Below are 15,414 nucleotides of genomic sequence, written 5' to 3'. Positions count from 1 at the left end.
GGTGGAAAACTATTCAAAAGTCTCTCAGGTAACTCAGAGCAGACAGCTGATAAAGATAAACACCCGCTGGTCCGCGTGAAGAGACAGAACAGGAAGGAATGAAGCTGCACACGGAGGTTAGGTGAGCTGACGGTAAAGCACAAGCGAAGCTGAGGAAAAACAGAGATGTGCTCCACAGAGAAACACTGAGCTAATGAGACTAATATGACTGCGATCTACTCTTTCTATCTCTTGCGGCTTATCAAACATTAACTTAACGGCAAAGGGATCTTTGAAGGGGGGAGGAGGGATTGGCGGATGAGGAGAAAGATAGATTGACAGGTTTATCATGGGAAGGAGAGCTGCTCAGTCAGGTTTAACCAAAGGTCGGTGCTCTGTGGCCGAGCTGAAAGAAACCAGTATGTGGCCACTTACAGTCTGCGACAAGTTCGTATGCAGGTTTGGTTCTAACTTTGGTTCTAAGAAATACTACTTTCACACGGAAACCCTGTTATCAGAGGGCCATTTTAACTCTGTGCAAAGTTCCTCCTCAAATAAAAAGTTGATTTTTTTAATTGTGCAATGTGGTTTTTAGCTTTAAGGGTGGGTTAGACCACCGACTCAAAATAAGAACTTATATATGTTATAAGTCTGTAAATAAAAAAAAATGAACGAAACATAAATCATCTTTTTCTATTCTGAATAAACATATCACTGTATCTTATGATCTTACACAACACACTCTCTGTTGTTTTATAACTTACTCTCTTTATAACTTACCACATTTACATATAATAGCTTCAATTAAGTCATAAAACACTATCAGCTTGTGCAGTATTGAGAATGCGGCTTACTGACTCTTTTTGGATGAGCACAGCGCTGTGGTTCGACAATAAACTAAATGTCAATATGTTTTCACACTTAATGCATACATACATGATATTTAGGCCTAACAAGTGATTTATCAAACAACTTAACTGATGTTCTCTCTGAAATATAAATCACAAAACACTTTCTTCCCATTTTTCTGAACGCTTTTCTGAAAGCTTTGGGAATAGTTTTTCTAGCATACATTGTGGGAAATTACAATTAAGTATGAGATAGCTCAGTACAGATGTCACCCGCACTGATGAGAGTTGGATTACAATAATTAAACAAGACAAAATGAAGCAAGGACAACCACAAGCTTTACTACTGGCTGAATACATAAACGTACAACCCCAGCTGTGAAAAAGTTGGGACGCTGTGTAAAACATGAATAAAACGGACAACTTGATCGTCGTTTCTGACATTTACTCAATTGAAAACAGCACAAAGACAATATATTTAATGTCTGACCTCATCAGCTTCATTGATTTTTGTAAATATCTGCTTATTCTGAATTTGATGCAGCAACATGTTTCAAACAAGTTGGGACAGGAGCAACAAAGACTGGGAAAGATGTGGAAAGCTCCAAAAACACCTGTTTGGATCATTCCACAGGTAAACAGTCTGATTGGTAACAGGTGATAGTGTCATGATTGGGTATGAAAGGAGCATCCTGAAAGGCTCAGTCGTTCACAAGCGAGGATGGAGCGAGGTTCACCACTCTGTGAACACATGATTGTATAAAGAATATTATTACATGGACTCAGAAACACTTTGTAAAACTGTTGTTGGTAAACTGCATTCTGTTTTCATTCACATTTTACACAGCATCCAAACAGAAAGAGTCGTGCACTGTGATTTTATGACAGACGGTGTGTTACAAGGCACCATCTGTGATGAAAAGTTCAAAGGTTTACTGGTTATTGTGCTCTGAAAACCAGCCTACAATTGGTCATAAGAAAAGCTGCTGATGTGTGCATTGACTGGATTAATATTTGACATAAACAGAGTCAGTAAAAGAAAAAAAAAAGGTGTGTATTTAAGTAGTATTCTAATGTTCTTATCAGACAAATGTTCATTTATGGAAGGAAGAGGCTTATAAAATCTTTATTTCTCAGTCAATGAGCTCACACAGATCACACAGGTTGTAATAATTCATCACTCATTGGCTACTAGATTCAACTTTCCTGTCATTGTACAGAGTACAGACACAACAAAATGTAGTTTACCGTCTAACCAGAAGTGCATAAAGCAGTGAAGTGCAGCATAATGACCGTATGTGTAGAGGTACTGTAAATATTAATAAACAGTAAGGGGTAGATATGAATACAAAAAATACTGAATGCACATTATGAACAGTATGACTATGAAAAGTGATAACAGCAACAGCATGAAGACTGTGTATGCAGTACGAACATGTGCCGTAATGGCAGTAGGCAGTTGCAGTATAAAACCTATAAAAAGAGTGCAGGTGAAAGTTCCAGTAATGTTACTAGTAAGATATTATACAGAATTAACAGCTGGAGGTATGATAGCAGGTATCATGACATCGGTAGAAATACTAGCACACTATAGGTGAGACATATACAGTAAGGACAGTCCTATAGAAAGTGGCTCAAAAGTGCAATCACTTGGGGGGTTGGGGGCTGTCAAGGTGAAGGCTGAGGGGAAGAAGCTGTTCCTGGAACAAAGGGAGCTGTAGCGCCTCCCAGAGGGGTGGAGGGCAACATATACATTGGTTATCCTGGACAGCCTCAGTGCTTGCACCACCCTCAGCAGAGCTTTCTAGTCCATGGCAGCACAGGTGCCATACCTTACAGAGATGCAGTTGGCGAAGATGCTCAACAAGTTCACCAGAATGTGAGGAGAAATGCTGGTGAGCCTTCTTGACCAGGATTGAAGCTGCTGAGGGTCCAAGGGAAGTCCTCGGAGATGTGGACGGACAGAAACTTAAAGCTGGTGACATGCTCAACCTCCATCCCGTTGATGCAGATGCGGTGTGTGCCACCTTTGGTCTTCCTGAAGTCCACAACGAGCTCCTTGGTCTTCTTGGTGTTGAGAGCCAGGTTATTGTTGGCACACCTTGGCACCAGGTGCTCTCTGTAGACTGCCTCATCATTGTTGTTAATGAGGCTAATCATCATTTTGATGATGATATTGGAAGCATGTACAGTATAACAGGAGTTTAATTGTTTATTAAGGGCATAAACCTGCATGCTGAAATATATTTATTGTACCCAGGTGACGTTTCAGGGGTCATAAATAAGTGGATATTAGAGCGCTGCGGTGTGTGAGCTGTTTATTTATTTCATGACTGCCTCACTGTCGGTGCAGCACCTGCTCTCTCTGGTCTGGATGTGTGTGTATACTCTTGCCATCCTACATTCATAATCTGTCTTCTCTGAGTGCCCCAAATTCATGGAAGTACAACACCAAATTGCTATATTGATTTCAACTTTAAGGGTGGGACCCAAATCCACGTTTATCCTAAAATTCTGTCACATGAAAGCTGGTTTCCTAAATGACAATTACTTCATAATTTTCACCATATTTAAAATTGTTTTACCTCATTGAAGTTTAGTTTCGATCTATATATGGGTATATCATTTTAAATCCAGTATAATTAAACATTCATTTTGTTCAGCTTTATCATTGTTGATGCATCTGATCCTAAACTCAAATATTAATCACCAGAAACTGCAGGAGGCTGCTTTTTGTTCTCTTTCTTGGATTTATACAAACAATCTATAGTAAAGACGAAGAAAAAAGAAAATCAACAAACGGCCCACTGATGCTTTCAGAGTAAAAATATAACAACCACGACTTTGTGGATTACACAACACTCCTCAGACGTTTCTATGCTTTTTATTGTGTGTTTCTCTACATGACCTTGTAAAATATTCTGCCTTATTAATTGCTATTGGAGGAAAGGCAGCAATCCATAACCTGATATAAACTGCAGTGAGAACCAAAGTCACAGGTTTATGGACAGCTTTCACTGCACTTCACAATGAACAAATCTATTTTTAACATCGACGTCCTTCATTGTTTGGACTGGTTCATCCACTGCTGGACTGGTGCTCCGGGGACAGCCTCAGTCTGAATGTCGAGGAAAGCTAGAATACCGGCGCTCTTTGACTGACACACTTTATCTCGATAAAACCAAACAAACAAGATCTTTCAATGTTTAATCGAGTGATGAGGAAGTAATAACATCACTTTAAGCCGCCCGCAGGCTGCAGCTTCCTGCCTGCTGATGTGCAGCTTTCAGCCTCTGTGTCTCTCCATGGCGCTGAATCAGATCATAACATCTGTCAGACTATTGCTCATAGTCCAAAACCAAAAAGCGTAGAGTTGAGAAATTTCCTACATTTTTTTTTTTTTTTTTTTTTTTTAAACTATGTCACTCTTGTTATCGGGGCTAAATGTGGAAAAAGGCATTGTGTTTACTTTGGGGTTGGTTTTTACACCATGAGATCAATAGAGGAAAAATACTGCTCTGGTTACACAATGTTTAAACTCAGATACTCGTTCCCTCTCTCGCCCAGTCACTCAACCAGAAGTTACATGTGCAGTTTGACTTTATGAGACAGTACCACACCACTGCAGTTTCAAGCATTTTCATAATTTAGGAGCACTGAGCTAAACAGACCACCAGTGTAACACTTATTCTTGCTACCTGTCTTCTTTTCATTTTTAAATGAAATAACTAAGAAGCTAAGCTGATGTTAAATTTTCCATACAGCTGGGCATATTTTGTGCTTTCAAGTGATCGAGTCCATGTTAGGAAGAGGTTTCTGGGACAGACAGGACAGAGATCAGCCATCACAGTTTAATGATTATCACAGCCGAGTGCTGACCAATCAGGAGAGCAGACGCCTGGGGGTCAATAGCTTCTGCAAAATATCTATTGATCATCTGCACACAATGCTGCACCCCAAAGTGGGACACTGAGCTCAGACTCATCAGACAGAGCACACAGGTCTCCTCTGAATTCAAACTGCACATTTTCAGCTTGTTGTTCCAACTATTAACTGAGCGGCCATGAAGCCAGCAGTGGTTCTGCTGGGCCTCGTCCTCCTGCTGGACGCCACCCTTGCTGCAGAAGGTAAGTCTTCCAGGAATTTTATTTTTGACATATAAAATGTAATAGTATTCAATTAGTAACATTTTGTACTGTATTGTAAAAATTGGATAAAAATTGGCAGCGTTTTAGTGTGTTTTGTGTTTTTAATACAGTGTTTTTCAGCATATGATCAGTCAGTATGGTGATACTTGCCGCAGCTGCGTGTGCTTCCTCTCTGAACGTCTCACATGATTTCATTTAAATAACTGATTGAGAAACAATGAGGTAAAATGATCAAATATCACACAAAACAAAGCAATTCAAACAGATTTGTGTGGGAGAACTTGTTCCTGTTTCACCATTAATCATCTCAGGACCCCTCAGATTTATTTTTTAGGAAATTATCCAGTAGCTGTAAATAAAGTGATTACAACCAGTTCCACCTCAACCAGCTACAACAGGAAAATACTACTTAGAGTGCGTATTAATGAGTCAGTATCATTAACAAGCTAATCGTGTTATCTGTAATAATACATTAGTTAAAGAGGCTTTTTTTCTGTAGAACGAATGCTTTTGTTTTTCTTCGAGTAGCTTCTGCTGATAATGCTTCTGCACTTTAGCTTAAGCAGAAATTGAAATGAAGCGCTGTACTTCTTCCACCTCTGGTTACGAAATGAGGACGTCCGATCAAGTCACTTCACGCTGAAACAAACAAACTGCATTTCCACAGAGTCCTGTGCGGGTCGCTGCGGCTCCTTTGACCCTCATAGGAAATGTCAGTGTGACTCCATGTGTGTGTACTATGGAAGCTGCTGCCAGGACTTTGACGCCACCTGTCCTAAAAAAAGTCGGTACAGTATCTGAATAATAGCGCTTCTCTGAATAAACTATTGGTATTTTTTCACGCTCTTCCTCCTGTGACAACACTTTCTGCCCTCAGCTGCACGTGGCGACACCTTCGAGGAAGCGGATGACCTAACAGAGGCAGTGACCACCCCTGGAGACAGCACAACAACTCTCACACCAACTTTCAATACAGTTGCAGCAACCACGCCTGCCTCTCCTCCGCCCACCACCACACCAGGGCCCACACCGCCCGTAGAACCCGATGCTGCACCCTGCAGCGGTCGACCTTTTGACGCTTTCCTGCAGCTGAAGAACGGGTCCATCTATGCATTTAGAGGTAAACAGAGCATCCAGAAGTTTTTCTGTCCTATAGGTGTATTGATACTTTGTGGATTATCCTGGTTAGATGCATTGAACTGCATCTATATAAGACTGATCCAAAGCCTGCTTCTCCTCCAAGGTGAATATTTTTTTGAGTTGGATGACAAGTCCATACTTCCTGGTTACCCCAAACTCATCCAGGATGTGTGGGGCATGCCTGGGCCCATCGACGCTGCATTCACACGCATCAACTGCCAGGGAAAAACCTACATCTTCAAGGTAGAAACCTCTGTCTTTACATGGGAACACAAGTCAGGTATCATTAGGTGCTCACAAACACTATCAGGCCTGAGAATAGAAATAACATCTATTTTAAATGTGTTATTTTTACATTGTTCCCTTTTATGGACCAGGTCTGCAGACACATAAAGGGGTCAGTATTTATTGCAGACGTGATGTATCCTGAGTGTTACATGGCAGCATCAGACCTCACAGCTTTGGCCTTTGTATTTGTTCTCCTTCAGGGAAACCAGTATTGGAGGTTTGACGGTGATGTCTTGGATGAGGACTATCCGCGGGACATTTCAGTCGGCTATGATGGCATACCAGATGGTGTTGATGCCGCGTTTGCCATACCCGCACCAAGTCACCGTGGCAAAGAGAAAGCCTATTTTTTCAAAGGTATTCGTCTGGGGATGTTATATTTCCCACTATTTAAAAGCTCCCTGTGCCCAAAGTGTGATGAGTTTTTATCGTACATGACTGTGAATGAATGACTGCTTATTTTGTTAATCATCTTGTGACCCCTCAGATTTATTGTGAAACTAATGCTTAGAGGTGCAGAAAACGATTCTGAAGAAAGATAGTTGATTGTTGACTGTCATCCCAAAGTGTTGGTATTGACTTGGTATAGACTCAGCAATCAGCTATCAGCTACTCTCCAGAATCACTCATCCCACCTTTGATGCACTACTGCAACCAACTGAATACCCCCCCACACACACACATACACACACACACACACACACACACACACACACACACACACACACACACTCCCTTTAAAGATATAAAGAGCTCATAATAGAGCTCATAATTCTTATTTTCAGCTGATTATACACTAATGAAATCTGGAAAAGAGCTCAGTATTTCTTGAAACCTCCGCTCTAAACTGCCATTCCCTTGTCTCATCATATCATACTGAGGAAAGCTTAGTTATTAAATACTATATGAGGACTTCCAAACTTTGTGGCATTGAGCATAGATGTTAAAATTTTAACAAGCAGCAGTCACAAAAATCACAGTGGGTAGAAATGATATGTACAGAGTTAAAGGCTGTATAAAAAAAGTTTTTGGTCTTTTCCACACTGCAGACATTTTCATCAAGAAAAGACATATGTGTTTGTTCCTTTCTCCAGGGGACAAGTATTACCAGTATGAGTTCAAGCACCAGCCTTCCCATGAAGAGTGTGTCCAGATGAGCAGGTCTTCCCCGTCTATGCTGTTCACACGATACACCGATCTCTTCTGCGATCAGACATGGGAAGACTTCTTTACCGAGCTCTTTGGAGGCTCCTGTAAGGCTCAGCTGTGTTTGTGGGTGTTCTTGTGTATCTGCATGCGTGTGTGTCTCTACTCAGCTCTCATTTTTTCCTCCTCATGCAGCAAGCAGCCACCAAGCAGGCCCTCGTTTCACCAGTAGGGACTGGCAGGGCATCAGGCCCCCCGTAGACGCTGCCATGGTCGGACGAGTCTACCTCAGTACCAAACCCACATCACCTCCACTAGCGAGGAGGCGGTTCAATCGGAGGAGGGGGCCCAGCAAGAAGCGTGCACAGCGAAGAAGGAAGAGTCGCCATGTACTGTTTGATGATTTGTGGGGTTATGATGATTGGTTTAACTACGGTGACTACAGCGACATCATTGACGAGAGCACCACACAGGAATACAAAAGCACCCCTGTTCAAAATGTGTATTTTTTCAAGAAAGGTATGAGCACATGGAGCCATTTTTATCCAAATGCTGTGTTGTGTTTCCACAGAAAACTGTGGAAAAGGTCACTTAAATTTAAGTTTGTTTGTGTGTTTCTTTTCTTTTCAGATAAATACTACAGAGTAGATCTGCAGACTAAACGTGTGGACTTTGCAAGCCCTCCTTACCCACGATCCATTGCAAAATACTGGCTGGGCTGCACGCGTGAAGACACACCTGATGCATCGAGGGCAGAGAAGAGATAGGCCAGCTGAATGAGTCCATAGTTTGCAGGAAATAGGGAGAAATTCAGTCTCTTGAAGTAATTACAATGTGAGCTTATAGTGGCTTCTCTTATTTTTGTTGTTAAAGCATTTTGTTCATGACAAACATCCCTCCCTCCCTGTCTATATTAGGTGGATAGACTGAAATTCTGCATGATTTAATAAACTTGAAATTTCAGTTTTGTGAGTGCCTTTCATATTTCCCTTATCCAAATTGTATAGGCAACACATGCACACACCTAATGCATAGCTATCCCTTCTATGTGTCTACCTAAAGCAATTTCTGACCTTAACCCTTACAGTCAAATCCCTCAAACAGCCAACAACCTACAGACCCACGTGTACTCACAAAAAATGCTCTCATTTTGAAGGTCTTGAGCGCAAATTTGCATAAACTGTTCTAAGTTGCAAGTGCTTACTCACGCAGCTGTACATGCACATACTGGCCTCTGCTGGTGGATGTATTCACCTGCATCTCCACAACAATACCTGATTGCAGCACTGTACCTTATTGTGCCCCTGTGCTGATAACCTCCTCCGTCTGTGGGCTGGTCTCGTGAAAGAGGTGCACCCTCTGCAGGGCACAACACTGCAAGGGAAGACACCACACCAAAACAAACTGTGTCATTCATTTTACATGTACCTGCAAATGCAATGCACACATGATCAACACGTTATTGCTGTTTGCATTCATGAAACACTCGTGGTCTGAAGTGGCTGCAGGGAATGTCTCATATTTTGCCTTTCCCTGTAATATACATGAATTTTAGACTAATACAAAATGAGTTTGTTTGGTTTAGTTACTTAGTTCACTTGTGAGGCATTTAGTTTGTTTTGAATGGGGTTTTCTATATCACGTCCTTCTTTTACGTGAAGAACGCATAGCTTGAGTGTTTTAATGGCTTCGAGTCCGTGGATCCGTTCCGAACTGATCTTTCGTCCGACAATGTTAAGACAGTAATTTATCTGAAAAGCATTTGAACTGTTTTAATGTGTTGCCCAGCACTGCCTAACCTGAAGCGCCACACAAAGCCAACGTTCTCGTATGATCTCGCGAATCCAGCTGCCTCGCAAGGTAAAGCACTGTGGAGAATGACTTCTGGTTGGCTGAGCCACGCTCGAAACCGAACGTAAAGTGTCCAATTGAAACACAGCGTGACCACAGTCAACGTTCATACAACGGCTTCTGAGTAGCATTGCGATTGCATTTTTAAACGAGTGAAGACCTCGCATTCTTACCATATATTATATTTACTGGTCCGTACATATTAAGTGTAATATCGCAATGATGATTTAGTTGTAACGAAACATAAAACTTTTGCATTGAAAACGTGATGGTCGCTGGAAATCGCTTTCGGGTTCCAGTGTAAAATTAGCCTTCCTTTGTGCTACCACGGCAAAACTCAAACAATGTCGTGTTGTAGCCAACCTGTACATCTTTTTTTTTTATGACTTCAGAAAAAGGCACCGCTGGGATTCGAACCCAGGATCTCCTGTTTACTAGACAGGCGCTTTAACCAACTAAGCCACGGCGCCACGTGGTGCTACCAAAGGCAGTACTCCATATGAAACAAGGGGATTCCACAGATCTATATTTCTTTTATTTGTAATTTGTTCATGTAATTCTCTACAATTTGTAAATAATCATATCTCAATGCTTAAATACATTTATTAACACAGTCTTTGCTTTTCGCTTCTTGTTTTAACTTTAACAAGGCAATTTTAATGGGTTTATTTTCAATGTATTTCAATACCCCTGCAAAGCTCTTTACATTGCCTTGTGGTGCTATATAAATAAATTCGCCTTGCTTTTCTTCAAGGCAATCTCATCATAAATACTTTATCATAGCTAAGTATATTTACAATGTGGTATTAAATATGTAACTTTCTTCCAACTAGCTACCTTCTTTTATCAGTCAACCCAAAAGATAATCAATCATTGACGCTGAAATGTCCAAATCCGACAGATTGAAGTCGCCCAGGTCCTGAAAGCACAGGTCGGACAGGTCCCCCATGTACTCGTCAGTGGTGGAGAAGTGCTGGCGGTCCAGCTGTCTCTGGACGCTGTCCTTGGGTCCAGGATGCGCGACTGTAGCGCAGCGGCTACCCACAGGCTCGGCTCCCTGCGCGTCTCCGAAAAAAGCCTCAAAGTCTGTCAGATCCCATTCACCGAGCCCGCGGTGCGGAAACACATCATGGCAGTGATCAGTAAAGTCTGGGGTTTGGTAGTAATAGTCTTGGGGGAGCCCTGGGAGACCCGGTCCATCAGGGGAGGAGAATGTCGCTTGGTCGGCGGCGATAGGAGATGAGGGTACGGGCAAGGACATGGCCTGACTCTCCAGGATGGTGGAGAGCCTGGTGGACTGGGGTAAACTTGGTGCAGGGTATCCTGGTGGGGACGGCAAGCTTGGAGTAGGGGAGAAGGGAGGAGCAGGAAACTGTGGACTGAGAGCTGGGGTGTTGGTGAACTGCGGATGAGGGTAGTCTGTGGAGGGTTTGGGGACCTCTCTGGATGGTTTCTTGCTCTTGAAATAGCGTGCGCGTCTATTTTGAAACCAGACCTGTTGGAAAGAATAAATTGTGGTTATTTTTATGGAAAACTTGCACACTGTTCACAAGTAGGCATGGGAAGTCTGTGAAGCACCTGCCGTACCTGAATTTTAGACTCCGGTAGCCCGGTTATAGAAGCGAGGGACTCCTTCATTTTAATGTCCGGGTACTGTGTGACAGAGAAGGCCCTCTCCAGCTCGCTCAGCTGCGCCTTGCTGAAAGTCGTGCGCTTCCGGCGGCGCTGGGCGTCTGCGCGCGTCGTGTGGCGAGCATCATGATGCACTACAGGAAGAACACAGAATGGTACATTCATTTAGTCACTTTTCTGACCTCTAAATTAGACTTAAACACATGTTGAGTACAGAAATCAACTACATTTGGTCTTCGGTGAATATAGAACGACTTGCAAGAATGGTGGACAGGACTAAATGTCTTAAACTTTATAGACTGTTCAATTCGTTTGTAGTTTCTTATGCAACCAAAATAAAATAGAGCACGTTGTATTGCTATCTCTTCTACTCTGAAACTGGTCCCTCGGACCATTTAAAAGTCTTAACACAGTAGATGCATAGAGTCACTCACCTCTGCTGGACTCCTGTGCGTAATCGTCGTCGGTGTTGTTCATATCCATGCTGGTCGCGGACCAGTAATGTCCCGAGTAAAACGTGTTCATCGCTGAAACATTTCCGCCAGTAAAGTCTAGCCCAAATGCCATTCTTCTGTAGAGAATTCAAGCACAGAGTGAAAAAGTGTGGATGCTCCCTCGAGTCTCCGTTGGTCACTGGTGAACACGCAGGACACCAGAGGTTTTTATACTTTGCTTGAAAGACACCAAACGACCCCCGCACCCCACCCTCCTGCGCATCTCAGTAGTGGATATTGTCAAGCTTTACAAACGCGTGCCTTTGATGTGTCACACACCTATGAACGGCTGTCCGGCTAATAGGTGTCTGTTTGATCCCCGATGACCCATTAATGTGCCCGTTTAGCCTAGACGGAGCTTGGCCTCTCCCACAGGAGTGTCAGGTCTCACAACATCGAGATCTTCTGACAAATCTCTGCATCCAAAATGATTTGTAGCCTAAAAACTTTTCTAAAATGACTCACACAAGTTTAGTTTGCAGGGAAAATGAAAGGATGCAACGTGACAAGACATTTGTCCACTTTAAGTCTTTGATTAGGACTATAGACGCAGGGAGTTTAGGTGAAATGTCTGTTTGATTTTCAGAATTCAAACGTAATAAAATAATTTACTGTGCTATTCAATAATCATAATAAACTAATGATGTACATTTGGACTGGGTTGCACAAGGCTGATAACATAGCAGGTAAAGCAACGATCACACTTCTCTGACACCTCAGTCTGTGGCACATCCTCTCCTCCACAGCGCGCTGCCTCCTGGTGCGCAGCAGGAAAAAAAAAATCAGTGTGTGGACAGTGGAAGTGTATTGAAGCTGCCGGAGTGTGAGGCTTCAGTCAGCCGTAATGCGTCGAGGTGACAAATCGGGCTACTTTTTCTGCTTCCTGGTCGGTTGCGTTTCCACCGATCGAGACATCAAAACACCGGATAACGCACAGTCCAGCGCACAGCCAGTTCCCAGGCTAGTGCCAGACTCACCGTGTATGGGCCATTGGAAACTGCATTTACATTTCCAAACATAGGGCTGGATCAGGAAGCTAAAAGCAAAGACAGGCTGAAATATATATACATATATACATTAAATTATGCCCAAGTTTTGCCTTTAATGGATATTTCAAATAACGAAGTGCCACACTTTGTCAACAGCGATTCTCTCTCGTCAGGTATTCCCAACTGTTCCACATGGAGAGCACGTGAGGTAAGGAGTGATTTTGGAGCCATAAAGGCCCATAGGCTCACTGAAGAGGAGACATTAACCTTGATGATTAGCAAATTAGCAGTGCAGTATTCCATATTGACTCCCACTCCCATGAACAATGGGCCATTAACGCGACTGCTGGCCGTCACATGACTTACATTAACACAACATATTGATATACCAAATTTAGATGGGCCATCGAAACCGGGTCACATGCTACCAGAGCCCACTGACTGACCTCTGTGGCCCCTGACACCCAACAGTTACTCTGTCAAACCGACACTTACTGATGTGAGGTCATACGCCTCTTCTCCAGCTGAGGGAGAAATCACCTCTGACATTATTGCAAAGTATTATTTGTGATACTGTCTATATAGTGGTGGAAAGTGGAAACTAACTACAATTACTCAAGTACTGTAAGTCTATTTAGGTATCTGCACTTTACTTGAATATTGCATTTCATGCTCAGTTTCTATTTCTTTGCAGCTCAATTTCAGAGGGAAATCTTGTACTTCTGACTCCTCACTACATTTATCTAGTTACTCATTACTTTTCAAATCAAGGTCCGGAAAAAAAAAATACGATTAACTTTTTAAATCATAAAATTGTAAAGAAATGTAAAAACAATAATAATAACAAGCTACCCATCAGTAGTTTGTTGTAAGTAAGTTGTATATAAATTATTTGATTTGTCAATTATAATTGAAAAAGAGATTTGGTAACTGGCCCGTTGTTTCAGCCTCTCAAATGTGAAGATTTTCTACTTTTCCAATCTTATATAGGACCATAATATAGACTAAATGGATTGATCGAAAAAATAATCATCAGATTAATCCATAATGAAAATGATCATTATTTTAAGACCAGTATAAAATGTTAAAAAGGTATTTGCTTCACCTCAGCCAACTGCAAGACAAAAGGCAGCTAAAGCATTAATACATGAGTAATAATACTCTAATGATACAATATATGTTAGTATAACACTCACGGGGGCCTTTTATCTATACTGAGTACTTTTACTTTTGATTTTCATAATTCATATATTACTTTTTCATTTTTACATATATAAAATTTTCTACGTTTTCTACGTTTTTACTGTGTGTTATTAGTAGTTTTACTGCAATAAAGACTCTGAATATTTCCTCCACCACTGGTCGAAAGGCAGGAATAAAGCAGTCCTCAATTTGTTCCTCTGGAGGCACAAGGAGAGCGAGAGACGAAAAGAAGCCACTAGGGGGCAGCATTACACAGCATCTATCTATCGATCTATGGTGGAGCGTTGATCTACCACTTTAAAAGACTTTATGTTGCTTTTTCCTATAGTTTGTCACCAAGTCAGTGGTGGAGAAAGTATTCAGATCCTTTACTTAAGGAAAAGTACTAATACAGCCATGTAAAAACACTCATTATTACACATTAGGCGTTATTACGCATTAAGCAGCACTAAGCAGCATGTAACTGTTCAGCTGCTAGAGGTAGAGCTACTTCAAAACACTTATATCCAGTTTTATATGGGGGGAAACCCAATAAATCTGATAGGTCTTGAGGTGATTAATTTGAGAAAGAAAAAGAAAGAAAAAAAGGTCTGAAACACAAATCTGTTTGCATTTGTTGGACTTTTCTCGATTTTATTGGTGAGATATGGCATCATTTGGACGTTTTTTTGAAATAAAAGCATGAAGTGACTCGTAACTAAAGCTGTCAAATAAATGCAGTGGAGGAGAAAGTACAATGTTTCCCTCTGTAATTTATTAAACTGTCAGAGGTCAAATCACAAACCCACACAATGACCTTTCTTAGACATTCCTCCTTTTCTTCTCATGCATTTCTTGTTCTGAGTCTCTGCAACCCAAACTGTACTCCTGACCTCTCCATAAAAAAAAAAAAAAAGACTCACAATACACAAACTGTCCTTCTCTCTGCGTCTGAATGCTTCAGTTTATACCTCACAAACTCAGGTGTGCACACAGAGAAATGCTGGTCTTCCGTGTCCACACTACTCTCTAAGAAATCAGGATTGACACTCAGGTGTGAATGACGCTGTGCCCTCCTCTCCCTCACCTACATCCTCGCTCCTTCCTTCACAATACACAAACACCATTCCTCATGCCGCTGTTTGATGTGGAAACTCCAGCCACATTTCCTGTCAACCTGAGAGATTTTTGGGCCTAATCCATGTGCTGCCTGGCTGAGGTGAGGGAGTTACTTCTCAGCTGTGTCCCATGCCATTAAAAGCCTTTCTGGATCTGAAAAATAGAAGCTAAGTGCGATTCCAGCTCGGCTGTGGATGAAAGGACGTCAGGCTCTGTAGGGGAAGAAGGCAAAGCAAGAGACAGGATTTAGTGCAGCTATAGTTACAAAATAAATAGTTATTAAGGCTCTGAAGGAATGTGGAGGACAAGAAACTGGAATATTCTCAGCGTGACTTCAGTTTGAATTTGGATGAAAGTACAGAAAGCAGGAGTGCAGAGCAAAAAGTCCATGAAGAGAACTTTGTCGTTCAGTCAAATGAGTTCATCCTACAAAATAAACAAACTCACTCTTTCTGAGAATTAGATTTGCATAGTTTGTGTTTGGTGTTGCATTTCCATTTTCCTGTTGAGCTGTGCGTTTTTGTACCAAGGTGAAGTCATAGGCTGTAAATGCAGGTTAACTCATGGCCCTGTAAAGAAAACATGAAAAATAAATCAA

At 41.8% G+C, this 15,414-nt stretch overlaps 1 protein-coding gene and 1 non-coding gene across 2 annotated transcripts; one reads left to right on the top strand and one right to left on the bottom strand.

Annotated features, from left to right (window-relative positions):
• The first annotated feature begins 4,788 nt into the window (after positions 1–4,788).
• On the top strand, positions 4,789–8,512 carry vtnb (vitronectin b). The gene is made up of 8 exons (XM_076750759.1): positions 4,789–4,954; positions 5,643–5,759; positions 5,853–6,095; positions 6,219–6,358; positions 6,604–6,760; positions 7,498–7,656; positions 7,745–8,068; positions 8,180–8,512. The coding sequence occupies exons 1-8, from the start codon at positions 4,891–4,893 to the stop codon at positions 8,314–8,316; spliced, it is 1,341 nt and encodes a 446-aa protein (XP_076606874.1). The 5' UTR covers positions 4,789–4,890; the 3' UTR covers positions 8,317–8,512.
• Positions 8,513–9,796: 1,284 nt separating this feature from the next.
• Positions 9,797–9,870, bottom strand: trnat-agu (transfer RNA threonine (anticodon AGU)). The gene has a single exon. It is a non-coding gene; the product is annotated as a tRNA-Thr (tRNA).
• Between the last annotated feature and the right edge of the window lie 5,544 nt (positions 9,871–15,414).

The sequence above is a fragment of the Chaetodon auriga genome, chromosome 15 (assembly GCF_051107435.1).
Source record: "Chaetodon auriga isolate fChaAug3 chromosome 15, fChaAug3.hap1, whole genome shotgun sequence".
NCBI lineage: Eukaryota > Metazoa > Chordata > Actinopteri > Chaetodontiformes > Chaetodontidae > Chaetodon > Chaetodon auriga.
This window is presented reverse-complemented; position numbering and strand designations above follow the sequence as displayed.